At 43.1% G+C, this 17,964-nt stretch overlaps 4 protein-coding genes across 12 annotated transcripts in view; 2 read left to right on the top strand and 2 right to left on the bottom strand.

Moving 5' to 3' along the window:
* Positions 1–6,917, top strand: part of gse1b (Gse1 coiled-coil protein b) — a 172,135-nt gene extending 165,218 nt beyond the window's left edge. For all 7 annotated transcript variants that reach the window (XM_076727067.1, XM_076727050.1, XM_076727058.1 and 4 more), the window contains 6 exons: positions 51–318; positions 1,443–1,556; positions 1,753–2,127; positions 2,953–3,288; positions 3,759–3,862; positions 4,268–6,917. In XM_076727067.1, the coding sequence (XP_076583182.1) occupies positions 51–318; positions 1,443–1,556; positions 1,753–2,127; positions 2,953–3,288; positions 3,759–3,862; positions 4,268–4,408 (1,338 nt within the window). In that variant the 3' untranslated portion in view covers positions 4,409–6,917. The remainder of the gene's footprint in view (positions 1–50; positions 319–1,442; positions 1,557–1,752; positions 2,128–2,952; positions 3,289–3,758; positions 3,863–4,267) is intronic.
* Positions 6,918–7,294: 377 nt separating this feature from the next.
* On the bottom strand, positions 7,295–9,653 carry gins2 (GINS complex subunit 2). Its single transcript, XM_076739174.1, has 5 exons — positions 9,481–9,653; positions 9,023–9,137; positions 8,583–8,682; positions 8,286–8,412; positions 7,295–7,774 (listed from the first exon to the last, which is right to left on the bottom strand). Exons 1-5 carry the CDS (start codon positions 9,568–9,570, stop codon positions 7,646–7,648), a joined length of 561 nt encoding a protein of 186 aa, XP_076595289.1. The 5' UTR covers positions 9,571–9,653; the 3' UTR covers positions 7,295–7,645.
* A 1,463-nt stretch (positions 9,654–11,116) lies between these two features.
* emc8 (ER membrane protein complex subunit 8) lies at positions 11,117–14,573 on the bottom strand. Its single transcript, XM_076726976.1, has 5 exons — positions 14,037–14,573; positions 13,636–13,712; positions 13,478–13,547; positions 12,765–12,859; positions 11,117–12,637 (listed from the first exon to the last, which is right to left on the bottom strand). Exons 1-5 carry the CDS (start codon positions 14,247–14,249, stop codon positions 12,478–12,480), a joined length of 615 nt encoding a protein of 204 aa, XP_076583091.1. The 5' UTR covers positions 14,250–14,573; the 3' UTR covers positions 11,117–12,477.
* Positions 14,574–14,615: 42 nt separating this feature from the next.
* cox4i1 (cytochrome c oxidase subunit 4I1) lies at positions 14,616–17,768 on the top strand. Of its 3 annotated transcripts, none has more exons than XM_076726989.1 (5): positions 14,616–14,688; positions 15,510–15,586; positions 16,802–16,966; positions 17,118–17,249; positions 17,446–17,768. In XM_076726989.1, exons 2-5 carry the CDS (start codon positions 15,511–15,513, stop codon positions 17,580–17,582), a joined length of 510 nt encoding a protein of 169 aa, XP_076583104.1. In that variant the 5' UTR covers positions 14,616–14,688; position 15,510; the 3' UTR covers positions 17,583–17,768. The 3 variants fall into 3 exon arrangements, with proteins under 3 accessions (XP_076583104.1, XP_076583114.1, XP_076583122.1); XM_076726999.1 differs by having other exon boundaries at positions 14,617–14,692; XM_076727007.1 differs by having other exon boundaries at positions 14,645–14,677; positions 15,508–15,586.
* Positions 17,769–17,964: the final 196 nt, after the last annotated feature.

The following is a 17,964-nucleotide window of genomic DNA, read 5'->3' on the forward strand; positions in this document are numbered from 1 at the left end:
AACGTTGCACGAAGATTTTATTTATTAATTTATTTTGCCTCTTTGCACAGAAATTGGACTTTCTGGGAGTGTTTGGCCTGACCACGGTGGGCCGGCGAGATGAGCTGGTGCAGCAGAAGAGAAGGAAGAGGAGGAGGATGCTCAGGGAGCGCAGCCCCTCACCACCTGCCTCGCAGTCGAAACGCACTCCTCCTCCTCCTCCCCAACTCAGCACGCGCTTCACCCCTGAAGAGATGGACCGAGCACCAGAGCTGGAGGATAAGAAGCGTTTCCTCACCATGTTCAGGCTGTCCCATGTCACTATACAGCAGAGGAGAGGTAAGAGAGATTAGAGTCAAACACAGATTAAGCCCTGTCTGTGGAGAAAGTGCTGTATGGAACACTTTTTATTTGCTTCGTCATGTTTAAAGACATTGTAAAAAACCCTGTTAAATATGGGCTTTAGAGTAACTGTGCTGTTCAATTCTGCTTCAAGAACAACATTAGTTAGTGGAAGACTTAACTGTGCATAACAATGTCTCTTCGCTACTCTTAATTGAATAAACCATGGCTTTCTTATTGTTTAAGTAAAGAATTGGTGTGCCCAGGAAGCTAACGCCTGTGCCTTTAATGGCAAAATATCAGAATTATGTAAGTGAAGGAAATAGTCTTCACTGACATTGATAAATACTTGAACATTATCAGTGTGCTTCAGCAAGCTACTTAGAAACCAGTGCATCATAGAAGTGACCCAGTTCCCTTTACATGGCATGCAAAAACATCCCCATCCATTACTCATATCATGTCTCTCCTCTTTGACATCTCATTTCAGCGGAGTAAAGAAGAAGACTGATTGCATGCTCATTTAGCTTTTTGAAACTAGTAGTCATTCCCAGTCGGCTCTACAGCTTGCTGACGCTTCACTTCAGCTGAGCTCTGCCTGCTTAACATGCGCCGCGCTCTCATTAACATGTTAACTCAAGCCTTGAAGGAAATCATAAAGGGGTCAAGCAATGAACATGTCAACCTCAGACCCCTGTATTATATGCAGCATATATTAAGCAGGGTATGCATAATGTAATGCTTTACATCGCCCTAGTTAGAAAGGTGGACTTGTGTCAAGGTTCTGTTTGTAGACACTTGCAGTTACACACACGCACACACACACACACACACACACACACACACACTCATACTGACGAGGAATTGGGAGTGGCAGCAGTGGGCTTACAGTGATCCTCGTCTAATCCTCTTGATTTACTGTTTGCTGCCTACAGATGGCAGCGCACAGCCTCCCACGCTGTCAGGCCACGCTCAGCCTCCTTTTACACACACACACACACACACACACACAAACTGAGAGAAATAGGTTCTTATGAAATTGTGAATAAGATAGATACATACAGGACTAATGCTACAAAGACACAAAGATTTAGACGTGATGTTTTTTCTCTGTCTATTAGATAATGAAAGGGTGGTGGAGCTGCTTCAGGCCATTAAAGAAAAGAGCGTGACCTTGGATACCATCAGACATGCCCCTCATCCGCTGTGTAAGAGCCCGCCAGCGCAGATCTCTGGTGAGACACATGCTAATGAACATAAACACACACACTTTCTCATTCCTAAAGTAGTGTGTTAGAGTGTTATTTGGTCATTTTATAGTCTTTCTGGATGGAGGATTCATCTAAAGTAACTGTAGTTTTTAATGCAGCATTTCATCTGTGGTCATGTGGATCTTGACCTCATCACTAACACGTGTTCAAATGATTGCAGATTCTGCATTTGCCCAGCCTCCATCTGAGTCAGAGGACCACGACAGTGTCAGACCACATAGCCCCCCCTCACATTGCCCAGCGTCTCCCAGTGGCAATCCAAAACCCCTTGGGGACGCATTAAGACCAAAGGAACCCCCTTCTCCAGCTGTCTTCCCAGACAAGGCCCGGGGGCCCAGTGAGGGACTGATCCCTAAGAGGAGCTCCAGCCTGCTGAACAGTTTGCGGCCCCCACTACCCCTGCAGGCCAAAGAGGGCCTTCACAGTGTCAATGGACGCACCAAACCCTGGGACAGTTTCACGCCGGAGGAATTTGCCCAGCAGTTCCATGAATCTGTGCTTCAGTCCACTCAGAAGGCTCTGCAGAAACACAAAGGTAAGACGCACTGGTGGTGAAGGGCAGCAGGACTGCATAATGACTGGAGAGACCATCTCTAGTCAAACTAGAGGTCAGCCAGGACCACTATTTTCCAGTTATTCAAAGAATAATTTAGTCAGGAACTCAGGACATAGTGAAAATTGTCTGTAAGTGTTAAGTATTTTTGCACAATAAGTGAGTGTCCAAGCAACAAGGATTGAGTGAAGTAGTTCCAGCGTTAGGTGAGCACCGTTTGGTGGTCAGAATCAGACACCTGGTTGAAAGTGAAATGCTGTGAACATCCCTCCAGTATATCAATGAAAACACAAAGGGCACATAAATTCAGCACTCAGTTTACTTATGTGTTACTTGAAGGATATGTAGACATCACTGACACATTGTACTTCAGTTGTGATTTTAAGAGAGGCCACTGGCAAGAGAGACAATTGGTAGGAGAGGGTGATGAAAATGGATGGCAGAGACAGTTTAAATGCAGTCATTGGTGGAGCATGTTTCTGTGCCTCTTGTGTGTGCTAATGCTTGGGGGATTTGTGGCCTTTCCCTCTGTGTGATACACATAAATCCATGTGGCATATTTTACAAAAAGCTCGATATTGATTGGTGTTAGCCTTTTTGACGGGCACTCCATCTCTCTCGCGTTCATCCCTCTAGTTCTTGTTTTATTAATGAGTGAATGTCTCCTCGTCGATAGATGTTACAGCTAATGTTCTGCATACTGCCACCTGTTGTACTGGAGGGAATGCAGTATTTTTTTTCTTCTTAGAAGGAGAGGAGAGTAAAATTTGGGGGAGGGTTGACAGCTCTGTCCATCTTGTCCTTCAGGTGGAGCCACTGGGATGTCGGAGTCGTCCCACCTCCAGGAGTCGTCTGTTCACTACAACATTCCAGAGCTTCAGAGCACCCCCGGCCGGCCGCCGCAGCCGCATTCGCAGTCTCACTCAAATGCACATTCATTTCCACATCCGCCCTCACACCCTCACCCTCAGCCCAATGGGCAGCACTCTGTACTCCTACACCGGGAGGCCTCAGGGACGAGGGAGGACCTGTCTGGTCCAGATGACTCTGAGGAGGAAGAGGATGAGGAGGAAGAAGAGGCTCCTGTGTCCAGGTGGCAGGGGATTGAATCTATATTTGAAGCTTATCAGGAATATGTTGAAGGTAAGCAGCCACAGCAAACATGCAGTGATTCAACTGCTGCTGCTGCTAAAAATCTTTCAAACCTGATGTGTTCATGGCTCCTCTACCCCATGTTACATGTGGGTTGCAGGAGTGTGCAGTCGCATATTGTTTGGTGTTTGAAGTCGATACAAAAGATTAGTCTTGATTTTTAAGTCGTTGTTGTTGCGTTCTCTCGTCACTAGAGGGTGGTGTCCACTCCTCCTCTAAACACTCCACATGTCATAAGGAAATATTTGTGTAATCAGGAGTTCGACCACAAATTGAGTCAGCATAGATTTAACAGCCATCTGATCAATCCCAGAAACAAGAAGAAACATTTCTTGTCTTTGCTGGTTGCTTGTGGTGAATTAGCCCTGTAGATTCTGCAAAAAGGCTTTGTTATTCCTCTAACCCCCAACTCTTGTTTTGTTTTTGTTCCTCATTTTCTCTCATTCGGTGTTTTCCTCTAGAGCAAAGCTTGGAGCGACAAGTGTTGCAGAGCCAGTGTCGAAGACTCGAAGCTCAGAACTACAACCTCAGTCTGACCGCTGAGCAGCTGTCTCATAGCATGGGGGTAAGAGCACACACACCGCTGTCACTGTGCCTTCTAACACACCTTGTGTCATGACTAAACCCAAATCCGTCAATACCTGCCTCCTACACACTTCCCTTCCATCTCCACATGCACGCCCTATTGTCCTTCATAATATGCACAGCACATACACAGGGTGCTGGTTTTCAGAGCAACCTGAGCAAACCAGCAGAGTTCATAGATGCCAGATATTCAGTGCAGTGAAAATCAGGATAACACACAGAATCCAAAATGCAGAGTCACTGTGTCCTTTATTGTTGTTGTGGGTTCTCCCTCATTTTCTCCCACCTTTTGTATTGATGTCCTGTAACTGAAATCACATCTTCATCGTTGTGATTTTGTGTTAACTTTATATTTCATGTCCTCTCTGCTACCCTGGACGTGTAGGAGCTGATGTCCCAGAGACAGAAGCTGGCAGTGGAAAGGGAGAAGCTTCAAGCAGAGCTGGAGCACTTCAGGAAGTGTTTGACGCTGCCACAGACACACTGGCCGAGAGGCAGCCATTACAAAGGCTACCCTCCCAGGTGACCCCAGCACGGCGACCCAGTGCCCCCTCCCCGCCGCCTCCCCTTTCAGACTGATGCCCAGAGTTTATTTTTCATGGCCTGGTCCACATGACTCCACGGAGGAGAATATGGCTGGCTAGATAAACAGAATGAATGAATGAATGAATGAATGGATCGATGGATGAAACAGGACCATACAGTGAAGGACAGGCAGCCTTTGGATCGTGGCCAGCCAGGGACTGTGCCACGAGCCACTAACGCGTGCCAATGTAGCCAACCCCCGAGATCAGCGAGAGTATGGGGCAGGAGAACCCGAAGATCAACACAAACACACACCCATGCACCCGCTCTTCACACAGTCTTCAGTCCCCGCTGCTCTGTCGTTCAGTCCCTGCATCCCTCGCCGCCACAGCTACACAGACAATCCTGCCAATGAGGGAGCAGCTACCCCAGGAGGGGTGTCGTCAAAGAGACTTGAACACTCCAAAGGCTTCTGGCCAGTCGGGACTGATTTTTATCACAGTGGCCATGAGCTTTTGAACTGGAAATGCACTTAAGAAGAAAAGCTGAAGAACTACCTGGTGGTACTGTGTTACAGCAAAGAACTGTTCAAATTAGGGAAGAACTTAGAAAATGCACATTTTTGGAAAGAATTAAGGAAATGTTTTATTTCGAAATAGAAAATTTGAGAATAAGAATTTTAAAAGGTGCTTCAGCCTTGTATTGTATATATAATATGAAGACTTAAAAGAATTTTGTATGTTTTTATTACTTTAATCATTGTTCTTTTAAAAGAAAAAGCCTGCCATTTTTATATGTTTATGCTTTTTTTTGTTTTGTTTTTTTTTGGGTTGGAAAAGAAAGCCTTGCTTTTAGTGTTTGTACTGCTGCTGGCCAGAACAGCTCATTTTGAGACATTTAACAGAGTGAGAACAGGACACGCTCTCTCTCCTGGCACTGCGCAGCTGAGGTCCAGCCACAGCCACCTCATCTGGCGTCTGAGCTCAGCAAAGCTTACTTAGAGGTCCTGAGACACGGCTCCTGCCCTCTAATCCCCCTCCCTTCACAGCAACATGTGTCTCTGTTTTAATGCCCCCTTTCAGTAACTCCTCTGGTCAGCGTCACCACTGCTGGCATGACTAGTTAGCTTGTGATAGTCTCATACAGAGACCAGTCGAGGTCTACAGTAACATTTTTTTTTTTTTTTTTTTAACTTATGTCACTTGACATACTTGATTATTTTTTAAAGACATGAAGAGTCTCTTAAGCCGCCAGCTGATGAAACTGGTTCTTGATGCTTTATCCTACCATTGGACCTTTCACTTCTCTTTACATGGCATTGGACTCAAACAGTAGGACGGTTTGCATAATGTTATGCCTTACAGGATCACGCCCTTATCAGCAGCCATGAGCGGACCTAGTGCCAAAATGACAAACGGTAGCATTTTGGATTCTTAATTTTAAATCGAGTCGCAGTTAGGTAGCTAAACGTTCAAACCAGAGTGGCCATCTTCCACTGCTTGAATACATTTGACCCCACTCATCGTCTTCCTGCATTTACCCAGATTTAGGACTATCCAACGTTGCCAACATGTTACAAATAAATCACCCAAATAGAAGCTGGGCATTTCCAGCTCCGTATAAAATCAGAAAGGTTCGATTTACCTGGCCTCATACCTGTTTACAACCTCTGCCTGCCCTTCATCCTCCTCGTCAGCTCTGCAGTGAGACTCGACTTTACTTCGACTTTCCACCCTGTAACTCGTGCTGCCTCAGCCTTATGGTCGGATGTGCGATTGGAGACCATCTGCGAGGTGTAGAAATCGTTGTTTTGAAGTCAAGAGGCTTCACCCCAGCTGCACAAGTTATGGTGGGATGGCTGGTGTGAAAATAGCGGAGGGGGGGGTGTCAGTATTTCAAAAATGTAATAAACTTTGAAAATGTGCGTAAAGTTCAGTTATTGAAATAAAAGAGGAAAAATAAAAACGAAGCACAACAACCCCCTACACACCGTATATTAATTACAAGTGCCTCAAGAATTTGGGAGCATGTGAATGAGTTGCAGTGCACATGATGGGACGTTCTACACAGAACAATGATCAGGGATTTTACATTGAAGCGTCGAACACGTGTCTCACACCTTTCAAATATTTGTGCATGTCAAGAACCGACGCCGAATTCCTTTATCCAAATCCATGAGACCATTTTCTAAATGAGGCCCAAGCCAGTTCGGAGGATCAGGACTACGCATGCTGAGGTAAGCCGCCAATGACGTGGGGAGGAAGGTGCAGTACAGTGAGCCCCTTACCCAGCCTCCCTGTGTCTCCAACCCACGCACGCCCATGCAATAGCCCCATTACTCAGTGGAGGATGTCTAGATGCTGTGAAATCCTGTTTTTAAAATGTACTTGTTTGAATTCATTGTAATGTAATATATTCTTTGTTGAATGTAGTAATTAGGTATTTATGAATATATGGCTGTGATTTCAGACAAAAAAGAAATAAAATATTTCAAAAACGTTAAATAACAACCTTTGCCTGTTTGTGGGTGCTGGTAGGCGGGCAGTTACTAAAATCATGTCTTTAAAGAGAACAGAGGGCTGATGTTCCTGAGCTCGTCCTGTCAAAGAGTGGGTCAAACAGTCACTTATCTTTAAAACTTTATGGCATACATGTGTCCCGTGTGCATGCATGATGCCAGAGAAGCGTTTGCAAATTCGTTCTTCAACCACAGCTTTGCAGGCGAACCTCAATCAGAGCAGCAAACCTGCAAAACACCACTCACCTAGAACGCTCTGAGATATGCAGAGGAAGTAATAAAACACACAGGAAACAAACACAACGGTGATTATTCAGCACAATCGTTCAACATCTGTAACTGTGGCATAAATCAGAAAAAAGCAGACTTACATACAAAAACATTTATTTTGTCACTTGTTGACATACACAAAAATTGTGGCCGTTCACAAACTACAGTGAGCATCTTAAATATATGCACATATTTCAAAGAGCAGATCAGGGTGCAGCCTGCATGCTTTTCATGTGTTAGCATTAATGCAGGTCTCCCTCAAAAACAACACAAGCCCTTAAAAAGTCTGAGTAAAACTCTGCTTCAATCAGACGTTTACAGAAATCTCAGATTTTTTTCTGAGAAAAGTCTTTTGGGGAACGAAGGGCCCGGTGAGTTCACTGCCTCAGTCCAAGGCTTTCACTGCAGTCTTCCCAAATTCTCAGGACATGATGGTCTGAATCGTGTGGGTCAATAGTCTGATAACTGTCCCTTGCTTGAACCAGGCTGCAGATTGGAGCGTAGTTTGTACATGCAGTTGAGAGAGTCGAGAAGGAACGCTCGTATGGTGTTGATCTCCATCAGCGTCAGGTTGTCCAGCTACAGAGGTGAGGAAGCAGAGACAGACAGGAAACGAGTCAAAATAAGATCCTTCTCTCAAGACGGCTCTGGATTTACGCTCGAATCTGCTGGACAGTCAAACAGGAAGCAGCAGAGCCCCGAGATGAGGGGATAAATGGATAATCCCAATTAAGTCCAAACTGTGACCATGGCTGTTAATCCTGTTGATTAAGAAACAATCAAGGCGCCTCCGAGGTTGAACTTGACCTAATGAATGCGCAGAGCTTTCCATCACTTCAAGATGCTCTTTGAAGCATGAAAATAATTCCACGTCGTTTACATTTTCCTTAAATTTCAACACAGCCTCCAGTGGCCATTTGAAATAATTGACTAACGGCTGCGTCGCAGTCTGGCAGCAACACGGTTTTCTTCCTTTTTTGTGCCGCCTGTCTGATTTTGGTGCATTTTGGACATTTTTCTTGATGCTCCTACATGGGTAGATAGGCTGCGTGGTTAAACGTGTTATCTTTGATCTGTTTTAATTGTGTACCTTGGCATGAGCCTCCATCTGACTGATGAAGCTGTCAGCAGAGAGGCGGAGTTTGGCAACACGTGTGTCCCAGATGTCTTTGACCAGCGTGCGGATCTCATCTGCTTTAGGGATGTTGTCAGAAGCACTAGAGGCAGGCAGGCAGGCAGGCACGCAAGCGCACACACACACACACACACACACACACACACACACACACACACAGCAGCACATAAGGTACAGTGACAGAAACACCATGAGCTAAGACAGAGAGCTGTATACTTCTGCATGGGGGTTACTTCAGCATATATGACTCACTAGTTCAGCAGCAGCTTGGTCAGCTCCATGTAATAAGGACTGGGGAAAGGCGTAAAGGCATCCTCTTTCCTCTCCAGGTCTCGCATCTCCTCCAGTTTGTCTGCAGCGTATCCACAGCAGGCCAGTCAAAACAGTAATTTCATGAACTCGCTGCCTGTGCTGTTGGTTTTTGTTTTGAAATCATGAAGGTTTAATGTCTTGAATTTCTGTCAGACCACAGATGAGTGACACAAGGACATGCTGTGTGTAATTATTACTCAAAGACACGTTTACTGCAAATTCTAGGAGGGATCCAAACGTCTCCAATGATACCTGATACGTTAGGCTGAATTTTGTTGAAATGTGTTAAAGTGATGCACAACTGGCACAACTCAGTTCTTCAACTACTCAACTATCATCTTGAAAACATGTCAAAGACCTGCATGCACTGCCTCTCTCACCAACATCCATCCAGACAGGAGGAACAATTCGGCACTTCTGCCTCTGTTTGAGGTTAAGGGCCAGCCACACGGGAACATCAACAGGCAGTCCGGGGTTGAAGGGACCCAGGTCGCCCTGAGGACAGACGGACTTCATCAGAGAGAACACTGCAGGCCGCCGGACTCCATCTTGACTGACACATAAACGTGAGTGTTGTGTAGATCACAGCTGGTGATTTGCTTAATGTACTGATGTTACACTAACGCTGCTGAGCCGTGCAGAACACAGAGTGTATGAAAACTTCAGGTCTCAGAGGATGACGATTCATCATCACACTGCGCGGTCTGGCATACGCTAACACCAACTATTGAGCTAATGTGGCTAACGCTGCGCAAGTTATCGGTATGTAGCCAAAGCTTAGCCGTTTAACCGTGTAAAATACCGTCTTGACAAGCACAACCGAGTAAACGTTACTTACCCCGATCAAATACACCTTGTCCAGACTGAAATTTGGGATTATCTTCACCATTTCTTTCTCGGCGAGGAACTCTACCTCCGAGGGATCCATAGTTGTGTGTTTGGTTGGATGATTTTATTTCCAAAAACTTTACCCTCGCATATGAATTGCTCACTTTTCCCGCGCCGCGCGCTGCATGAACCTACGAGCACCACGCGGGATGAGTCAAATTCGTCATCAACAGAAGACGTTATGTCGCGCGGGGAGCACTTGGTGCCAGTGTTCACGTTAACGCTGTCTGTTTGTGTGTAATCCCGCGCACATGTCGTATCTGAGTCGTTACAGAAATTGTAGTTTGAAGACTGTTTGCTGAATCGTCAGGGGTCGCTTGGCCATGACGACACACACCAATCCTTAATGTTGTTGCTTCGTTGGTCAGGGACTTCCGGCCCGGATAGAGGAAGTGGGTCATGTGACAGCGACAACAGTTACCATTGAGCACGACTAGGTGGCAGTATTCACCAAGCAATAAACAGGAGGCCGCTCATACTCGCAATGAGTAACAGAGCACAACATAGCAATGAGAGGTTTTTCTGTCATTTCTATACTCGTGATATCTGCTTTAATCTAGTTTGCAGTATTTATTGTAAGTTTTACTTTGATAGGATTTGAAAAGTTAGCCAGCACACGCCATGTATTAAAGTATTCAGAACGTTTCATGAAGTAGAATTTACAACTCACTCAAAAAATACTTTAATTTTTACAATGTATTTATTCATAATGTTATATATTATTGTTACAAATTTAATTTGGAAACAGTCTGCAAAGAAATCATGCTGAAAATAATCATTAGACGGAGCCTTGATTACACAGAAACTTTTGGTAGTCTCATGAGGACTCTTAACTAATAATTTCTATTTCTGTAAGTGGCTCCTGGCAGTGAGCTCCGGCAGTGGCTGAAAAATGAGCGCATCACTTCCTGCCAGTTCTGTAGCCATGACTAGATGATATGACAGCTTGCTTAAAGGAGCCAAGGTGTCTGTCTGCGCAGAAAACCTACTGCAAATGATAATAAGATCACACTTTAGGTGTGAAGGATGTTCGTCTGGGAGATAAAACACAGTGAGGCAAGACAGAAAGAAACGTGGAATTTTTCAGGGCAAAGTCTACGACAGATTAGAGATGGTGGACCATATGATAAATTGAAGGCATACAAGGAAGGTGCAGAAGGCCAACCAAGAGAAAACACTAAGTGAGGAACGGCCGCCATAGTGTCCTGGATATTTGAGCAGCATGCACTGTGATTCATCACTTCTGTGTAAGGGCATGGCACAACATGACATCCAGAACACGTAATTCTGTTAGGAAGTGGATAAACATCTTTAGTTAGTAAACCCCATTATTTAGAGGAGATTAGGTTTAAATTCTTTCTGTCAGTCCTGAACCAATATTCAACTCAGACAAGAGAGATGTGGAAACTTGGAGCCTCCACTGCACACACACTGAGAATGGACTGTTCAGTGGATACTTCAGTTTTTGTAAATTACAAATAATTGCATTTTCACAGAGTTTTAAATGAGAGGGAGCAGATGTAATTTTGAAGATTTTAACAAGATAATCAAACTTCTTTGTGGAAAAAGCAGATCAGACACAAATTATTATTCAAAGTAGAGTATTTTATATACATCTTACATGTCTGGAGATGTTTCACAATGCGCAATTGCTGTGACTTCAGTAATGATGCCATTTCCTCATAGGTATAATAAAGTACTGTATTTCTCTATTGACAGTCTTTTTCTGTATTTCTACATTAGTTAGTTACACATTTTTATTAGAAACTGTCAGGCAAACTGACATAAAAAAAAGCTGCAGCTCTGAAGCTGATAAGTGACAAACTTTTAGCAACCTTTTCTAACTTGTTGAGGCAGTGGTGAAGGACGATGGCAAAATAATTTACCGAAAGACGAGTCTGAGAAAGACTTGGATAATTTCAAAAGTCGGGTTCATTGTACATTCAGTTCATAAAATCTCTGTAAAAAACGTTCTGTCCACACAATTATTTAAGTAATTAGCTCTTACATGAAATCTAACCTTAAATACAAACAGATCTATATCTTCACATTAAGAATTTTTTTTAACATTGCTTATTCAATAGTAGGATTTAGAGTGGTCATGTCAGTATAAATACATACTGTTACCTAATTCTTAAAACAAGATATCCAACATAAAACAAAATTCACACATTCCTGTGATTTGAGTCAGTGCATCGCATTTCTGAAAAAATCTTGACATTCTGAAGCGCACCAGTCACAATGACAGCACACATGCATCATAGAAATGTTTGTGTGAGCATGAATTATTAAAGTCAAAGCTCTTGAGTCAATCCTCACATTGTTATTGCTGCAGAAGGACACAGTCTGATGAGACTTTAAGATGCCTGTCTCTCATCTAAATGCTCTGTTTTTTAATCAAACTGCCCACAAACATCTGCAGACAACAGTTCTACGTGTGAATTTTGTTTCAGTGCTTAAAACAAATTAGAAATTTTAGAAAGAACATATATACTTTTTAATAACTCAGTAGTAGAATCATCACCTACAATTTTTAATAATTTAGGACGTGATCTGTTTATGGCTACTGGCCGTAAATTGAGGAGCAAAAATAGATCAAATAGTCTAGAATTTAGCATAATGCACACAACTAGGAATAAACACAAACCACTGCAGAAAAAAGGACATTGAAGTTGCATTCAAAAACATAACTGCCTTCATCACCTCAGCATCACCTTGTAAAGGTGGACACATGCCAATGGTGCACCTATGGCGCTTGCCCTTGACAGATTTTGGCCAAACTGGTCGGTGCTCCGCAAGTTCCCGTCAGTACGGGGGCCTTTTGATGAACAAAGACTATGCGTTCAGCACTATTGTACTGCCGTGCTACACAATGAGTAGCATCATGCATGCTGAAATGGCAGCAATATTTGTGTGTGCGTGTCCAGGGTCCTCCAGACTGAAAGTCTTAGCACAGATCCAGGACGGACTTGTTGATCACAGGGTTGGTCCAGTCGTTCCTTAGATCATCCAAGTGGTTGTCAAAGTCAATCAAGTTCTCGTAAGACCTGCTCTCGAGCAGGGCAGATGTTATCTTCTGTGCTTCGCCCCAGTCTTCGAAACAGTCACTGAAGACGGACAAAAACATCAGTTCGGCAATAAACACTGGAAACATTTCTACACAACGTTCAGTCTTTTGACATTGTAAATTAATGAGTCTTGCAGTGAAACAGTTCTTAGCACACAGACACTTACGAGGTTACTTCTCTGCTTTTCCACTTGTTTTCGTGATGATCGTAGATGAGCACAATGGGCTCAAAGCAGCTCATTGTTAATCTACTGTTGTCCACCTGAGGGGAAAAAAAAACCAAAAATGACAGGGGATTTAGTGGCAGCTATGATGCTGGTGAGATTCCAGGTAATTATGGCACATCTGTTAAGTATAGCTTTACAGGATCAGACCAGTGTATTGAAGGTTTAAGGGAAATAAGTACCTCTTCTGTGTACTATACAATGCTAATAACCGTTTTTTTGAAGCATATTATAACATTTTAGACTGTTTTTATCACTTTCCAGGCAGCCAGTTGCATTAATGTTGTCTCTAGATTATTAACATGTAATTTTACAGAAATGTGCTTCATGTAAGTTTCCAATCGAAGTGAAACTATTGTTGCCTTTCCTCAAAATAATATTAGCATTGAATGGCGACACAGTTAAAGTGCGCAGGCGGTTTGGACAAGTCTTGAGGAGTGGTGCATGTAGGTGCCTGTGGGAAGCGCAGACATCCCAAACTTGAGATACAGCTGATTAACAGCAGCCTGATCAATACAAGAACATACGAAACTCACATGACTGATGAACACACTTGTTCAACTGAAAATGCACCACGCGCTTTGGAAAATCAGACAGTCAGCACTTTATTTACAGCAGTACAGTCCATTCTCACATGCCGAATGATTTAGTATTACCATAACAATTGCTGCTTCACTGAAGTTCTCAGAAATCCTGGCAGCCACCTTTTCTGCAACTTGGTTGGGTCTGCAAGAGACAGGATCAAACATGGAGTGCATTAGAGTCCAGACTGGCTGAAACAGCGGGGTGTCACTGTCCATCAGGTTGTCCGTACCTTGAATCCTTTGTGCGTTCATTGGCTTGATAATAAGCGGCAATGACATAATTATTTTCTTTACACCAAGTATCGATCTGACAGGAACAGGAGTCATGGGGCCGACAGGAAAGGACAGAAAGACAGCAGAGGTCAGACTGAATTCATTTTCAACACGCAAGAATAAGACAAGAAACAAGGCTTGGAATCCTATTTATTAAGCTCACATAGTTAAAATTAATGTAACACAGGACTGGCCTGCAATAAACCTGCCTCAGAAGCTGCTTCAGAGAGCTGTTGATTAAACTGTATTCTTTCTTAATGTCTTGAAAGCAGTGGCTTGAGGTGCCATTTAAACTGCATTAGTTTAAGCTAGGTGTGCCCAATAGCCTGAGTGCACATGTTACTTGACGGCTACTTACCAGCGTTAAAGCTACTTCTAGCATCGGTGCCAGAGCCAGAGTGCCGTGAAACAGCGGCACGCAGTCCACACACAGCACCGGTTCACTGGGGCTGTCTTTCTTTCTGTCCTTGGTTTTTTCTGCCACCAGCAAACCATTCACGGCGAAATGAGGATACTTCGCAGCATGTAGAAGCATTTTACAGTAAGCCTGGCTTGTCAGTTGAATAGGCATGTTTATAAGGTACCCGAATAAATCGGTGGAGAGACAGAGGCTGTCAGAGAAGTTGCTCCTAGGCTACACGATGAGGAGGAACTGCTGCCGCTAGCTAACGTTGCATATAAAGCACGGACAAAAGTAGGTATCAACCTGAGCAGTCACCTCACTGCCACAATATCTGGTTAACGCTGCGCCGTACATGTACGCTTTACAATTAGCAAAAAGCACGACAGTCTTTTAACACTAAATGAATTACTCAGTGTCACGGAATCTGATCGTGGGAGCTAATCTCTACTCGCTCCTTCCACTCCTTCCTGTGGCACCGGTGGTACCGTAAATGAGGATGGAAATGTCGTAAAGCGAGACCATCGTTCACTCATTTGTCACGTACGTACATCCGTTCACGAGCTCACTTCCTTTTAGGACATCGGCGGACGGGAGCAAGGAAAAGACAGTAGGTAGTATTTTTTTTATCAACAGGGTTTTTCTAATCACTTAGTTATAAATCACACTTTACCATTTACTGACACACTGACGTTGTACATATTCCAGGTACATGTAACGGCTCAAGATGAAGTGGTAATCTTGACAGAATAAGCAAGTGACTTTGTCAGAGCGGATCGGAGCCAGGACGGGCTAACGTACCGGCTAGCTATCGTTAGCTTCTAGCATCAGATTCGCGGGGGTAGATGTGTTGCGTAAACATTTAATGTGACGGTGGTCTGCCAGAGGTTCATATAAATACAGCCTCAGCCAGTGCGCAAGTACTGAATTGGACAGTATTGTCTGGAAGAAACTGGTATTTCTGTGATTGTGTTACCCGGGCGCTGTGACCTTGCGTTTGCAGCTAAGGCTAACATTAGCTTAACAGGAAGGTGTAACTTAGCCAAAGCTAGACATTTGATTTGGACTCAGTTTCAGCATCAACAACTCAAAGCACATGCAAGTTAATTGTTCCATTTTTTTTTCATATATATACACGGTGCTCTGCTTAGTTTGCACGCAACGAATGACACGAAACATTGAAAGCAACTGCCGAATGTTGGAACTCCTATTATAAACTCGCTACCTCTTAATTGTCCCTGCGGTATACTAACACTTGCTATGTCTAGTTTAACTTTAGAAAATTATTTATTCTTAATCTTTAATGCTTCCTCTGAAAAAACAGGATACTTTTTCGGGGGTAAAATTAAAAATCGCCTGTTGAGTGCTGTGTTGCTATGTAAATATGTTTAAAAAGCTTATTAATGTATCTCACTATGATGATTTTTACAGAATGCTGGCCACCAGAGCCCTTAGCCTTGTTGGCAAACGTGCCATCTCCACATCTGTCTGCGTACGTGGGGGACATGGTGAGTATGACCTGAAATGTCATAGAGTGTTTTCTATTTTTGGCAGGGGGGGGGGGGGTAACAATTTAATAGACTGACTTGGTGCCTCCTATATGTATCATTTTCACTTATGAGACTTTTACACTGATGATTGTATTGGAGTCATTGAGCAACAGCATGCATTTTTCTGAAAGCTAAATTCCCAGTGGCTCGTAAGGCTCATAAGGCTTCTTTATCTGAGAATGCAAAATCTAAAAAAAATAAATAAATAATGTAATAGTTGTTGAATGTATTTTAGAGTACATCAAAGTCTTATAGCACATGTGAGGCTAGAATTCAAAGAAAGTTTTCTCCCCAAATTAATACATGTTCATGATACCATGTGTACTTAAAGATCTCCTCAACAACACCACATTTCCACCCTGTAATGTGAGTCTGGCTGGTGTAAAGGACTTACTTTATTTCTCCTTCCATCTCACCACTACCTGACACCTTAGCTATGTACACCTGGCACTTAGCTTAAGTTAGATCAAAGAATTGCTGCCTTTTTAAAGGTGATTTCCAGCCTCAAGAAAAGCATTTGACTGAATGCAGTGAAAGGGTTTGTATCAGCATAGTGTCTTGTGCCAATTACTACACAAGTACTTTGAGCTGGACGTGTACTCAAATATCAAGTGACCTACTGTATGTTAATGTGTATATTAAGTACAAGGTCAGGAACACTATGTAATGTCCCATGGAGGCCTGGGAGGGCTGCTGTACAGTGTTCACCACACCAGATGTGTTCATGGGTTGGCACATCCTCAACCAAATCTGTACAAACTTTGTGTGTGTTCCTTGTGAAATATTATTAGCTAATGAAATCATTCATAACTAACCTCCAGTGCGATTTTAGGTTAAAGATTAACCAGAGTAGAAGTTCTTTTTGTGCAACAAAACGTCTATATTTTGTATAAGTTTGAGCAAATACTCACAACACCCACTTCAGAAGCTGAGGAATACAGAATGTGACATGGAGCAAGATTTAAATGACAAAGGACACAGCAGTGCAATGCTCACAGCAGTCAGTGCAGTGCTTTCTCTATCTGCGTTTAATCGCATAGTCCTACAAAGAAGTAAAACAAAAAAAGAATAGTCTGAGAATACACATGACTTTTTAGAGAAGGCTGGCATGAACGAAGGCATTGGGCATTAGCAACACTTATCTGACGAGTCATCCTGTGTCGTCCTTTGCAGGTGTTGCTAAGGTGGAGGACTACACTCTCCCTGCCTACTTTGACAGGCGGGAGAATCCCCTCCCGGATATCTGCTATGTGCAGACCCTGAGTCCAGAGCAGAAGTCCCTGAAGCAGAAGGAGATGGGCTCTTGGGCTGCACTCTCTAATGAGGAGAAGATTGCATGTAGGACTTAACTGCTTTTTATGAGATGCTTGTCAATATGTTTTGATCAAACTCATTTTGTCATCAGCAAGGATTGTATGAATTAATGTTTTAATAATTTTTAGTCTAACACAGATTAATCATCTGGATTTTGTGTTTTTCCAACGTTCAGTGTATCGCATCAGCTTCAAACAGAGCTTTGCTGAGATGAACCAGGGATCATCAGAGTGGAAGTCTGTGGTTGGAGGGATGCTCTTCTTTATTGGCTTCACTGGCCTGGTTGTGCTCTGGCAGAGGAAGTTTGGTATGTCTTCCAAAAAGTAGTGACAAGATTGGCGATGTTGAGCCTGTAAATCTGTACAAGGATTGATGTAGTGGTGCTTTTGCTTTCCAAATACGATTAAATGAAGCAGAGATTATCAGTTATCATCTTTATTGATGCTACACAAGTCTAATTGATACTTGCATTACTTGACACATTTGGCATTGTCTCTTTGCAGTGTATGGGCCCGTCCCACACACTTTTGATGCCGAGTACAAAGAGAAAGAGCTCCAAAGGATGTTGGATATGAGAATCAACCCAGTGGAGGGCTTCTCGGCCAAGTGGGACTACGAAAACAAGCAGTGGAAAAAGTAAAGGACCCAGAGGATCATAACACATACTTGAAGATAAAGGCAGACCAACTCAAAAATACAAGAATACCTATATTTCTGTATTTAACATTTGTCCCCATTACCTCAGTCTGTGTATTTTGGAAGACCTCTTCCTCTTAAGGTCATTGTGTAATATAGAAATAAGAATAAACATTGTTAAACTGATAAATCTTCTCAAGTTTTAATTACGTTAATTAATTTGTTAATTTAACTTCGTGACTCTTAATGCTTTTACATTAAATGACTGTTTCATAGAAAAAAGGGAGGACAGAAGGACAAGATCTCAGATTAAAAGAGGTACATTTTTTTTGCTTAGTGGTTTTCTGTCTAATTATATCTTTATTAGCATATGGAACAGATCACTC

This window comes from Chaetodon auriga, chromosome 1, assembly GCF_051107435.1.
Source record: "Chaetodon auriga isolate fChaAug3 chromosome 1, fChaAug3.hap1, whole genome shotgun sequence".
NCBI lineage: Eukaryota > Metazoa > Chordata > Actinopteri > Chaetodontiformes > Chaetodontidae > Chaetodon > Chaetodon auriga.

Coding starts and splice junctions, on each gene's coding strand:
- emc8 (XM_076726976.1), bottom strand. CDS start 14,249: ATGCCTATTCAACTGACAAGCCAGGCTTACTGTAAAATGCTTCTACAT. Junction 13,713..14,036: donor TAGAAGTAGCTTTAACGCTG/GTAAGTAGCCGT, acceptor TGTTCCTGTCAG/ATCGATACTTGGTGTAAAGA. Junction 13,548..13,635: donor GAACGCACAAAGGATTCAAG/GTACGGACAACC, acceptor TGTCTCTTGCAG/ACCCAACCAAGTTGCAGAAA.
- gins2 (XM_076739174.1), bottom strand. CDS start 9,570: ATGGATCCCTCGGAGGTAGAGTTCCTCGCCGAGAAAGAAATGGTGAAG. Junction 9,138..9,480: donor ACAAGGTGTATTTGATCGGG/GTAAGTAACGTT, acceptor GTCTGTCCTCAG/GGCGACCTGGGTCCCTTCAA. Junction 8,683..9,022: donor TCCTGTCTGGATGGATGTTG/GTGAGAGAGGCA, acceptor GATACGCTGCAG/ACAAACTGGAGGAGATGCGA.
- cox4i1 (XM_076726989.1), top strand. CDS start 15,511: ATGCTGGCCACCAGAGCCCTTAGCCTTGTTGGCAAACGTGCCATCTCC. Junction 15,587..16,801: donor CTGCGTACGTGGGGGACATG/GTGAGTATGACC, acceptor CGTCCTTTGCAG/GTGTTGCTAAGGTGGAGGAC. Junction 17,250..17,445: donor GCTCTGGCAGAGGAAGTTTG/GTATGTCTTCCA, acceptor GTCTCTTTGCAG/TGTATGGGCCCGTCCCACAC.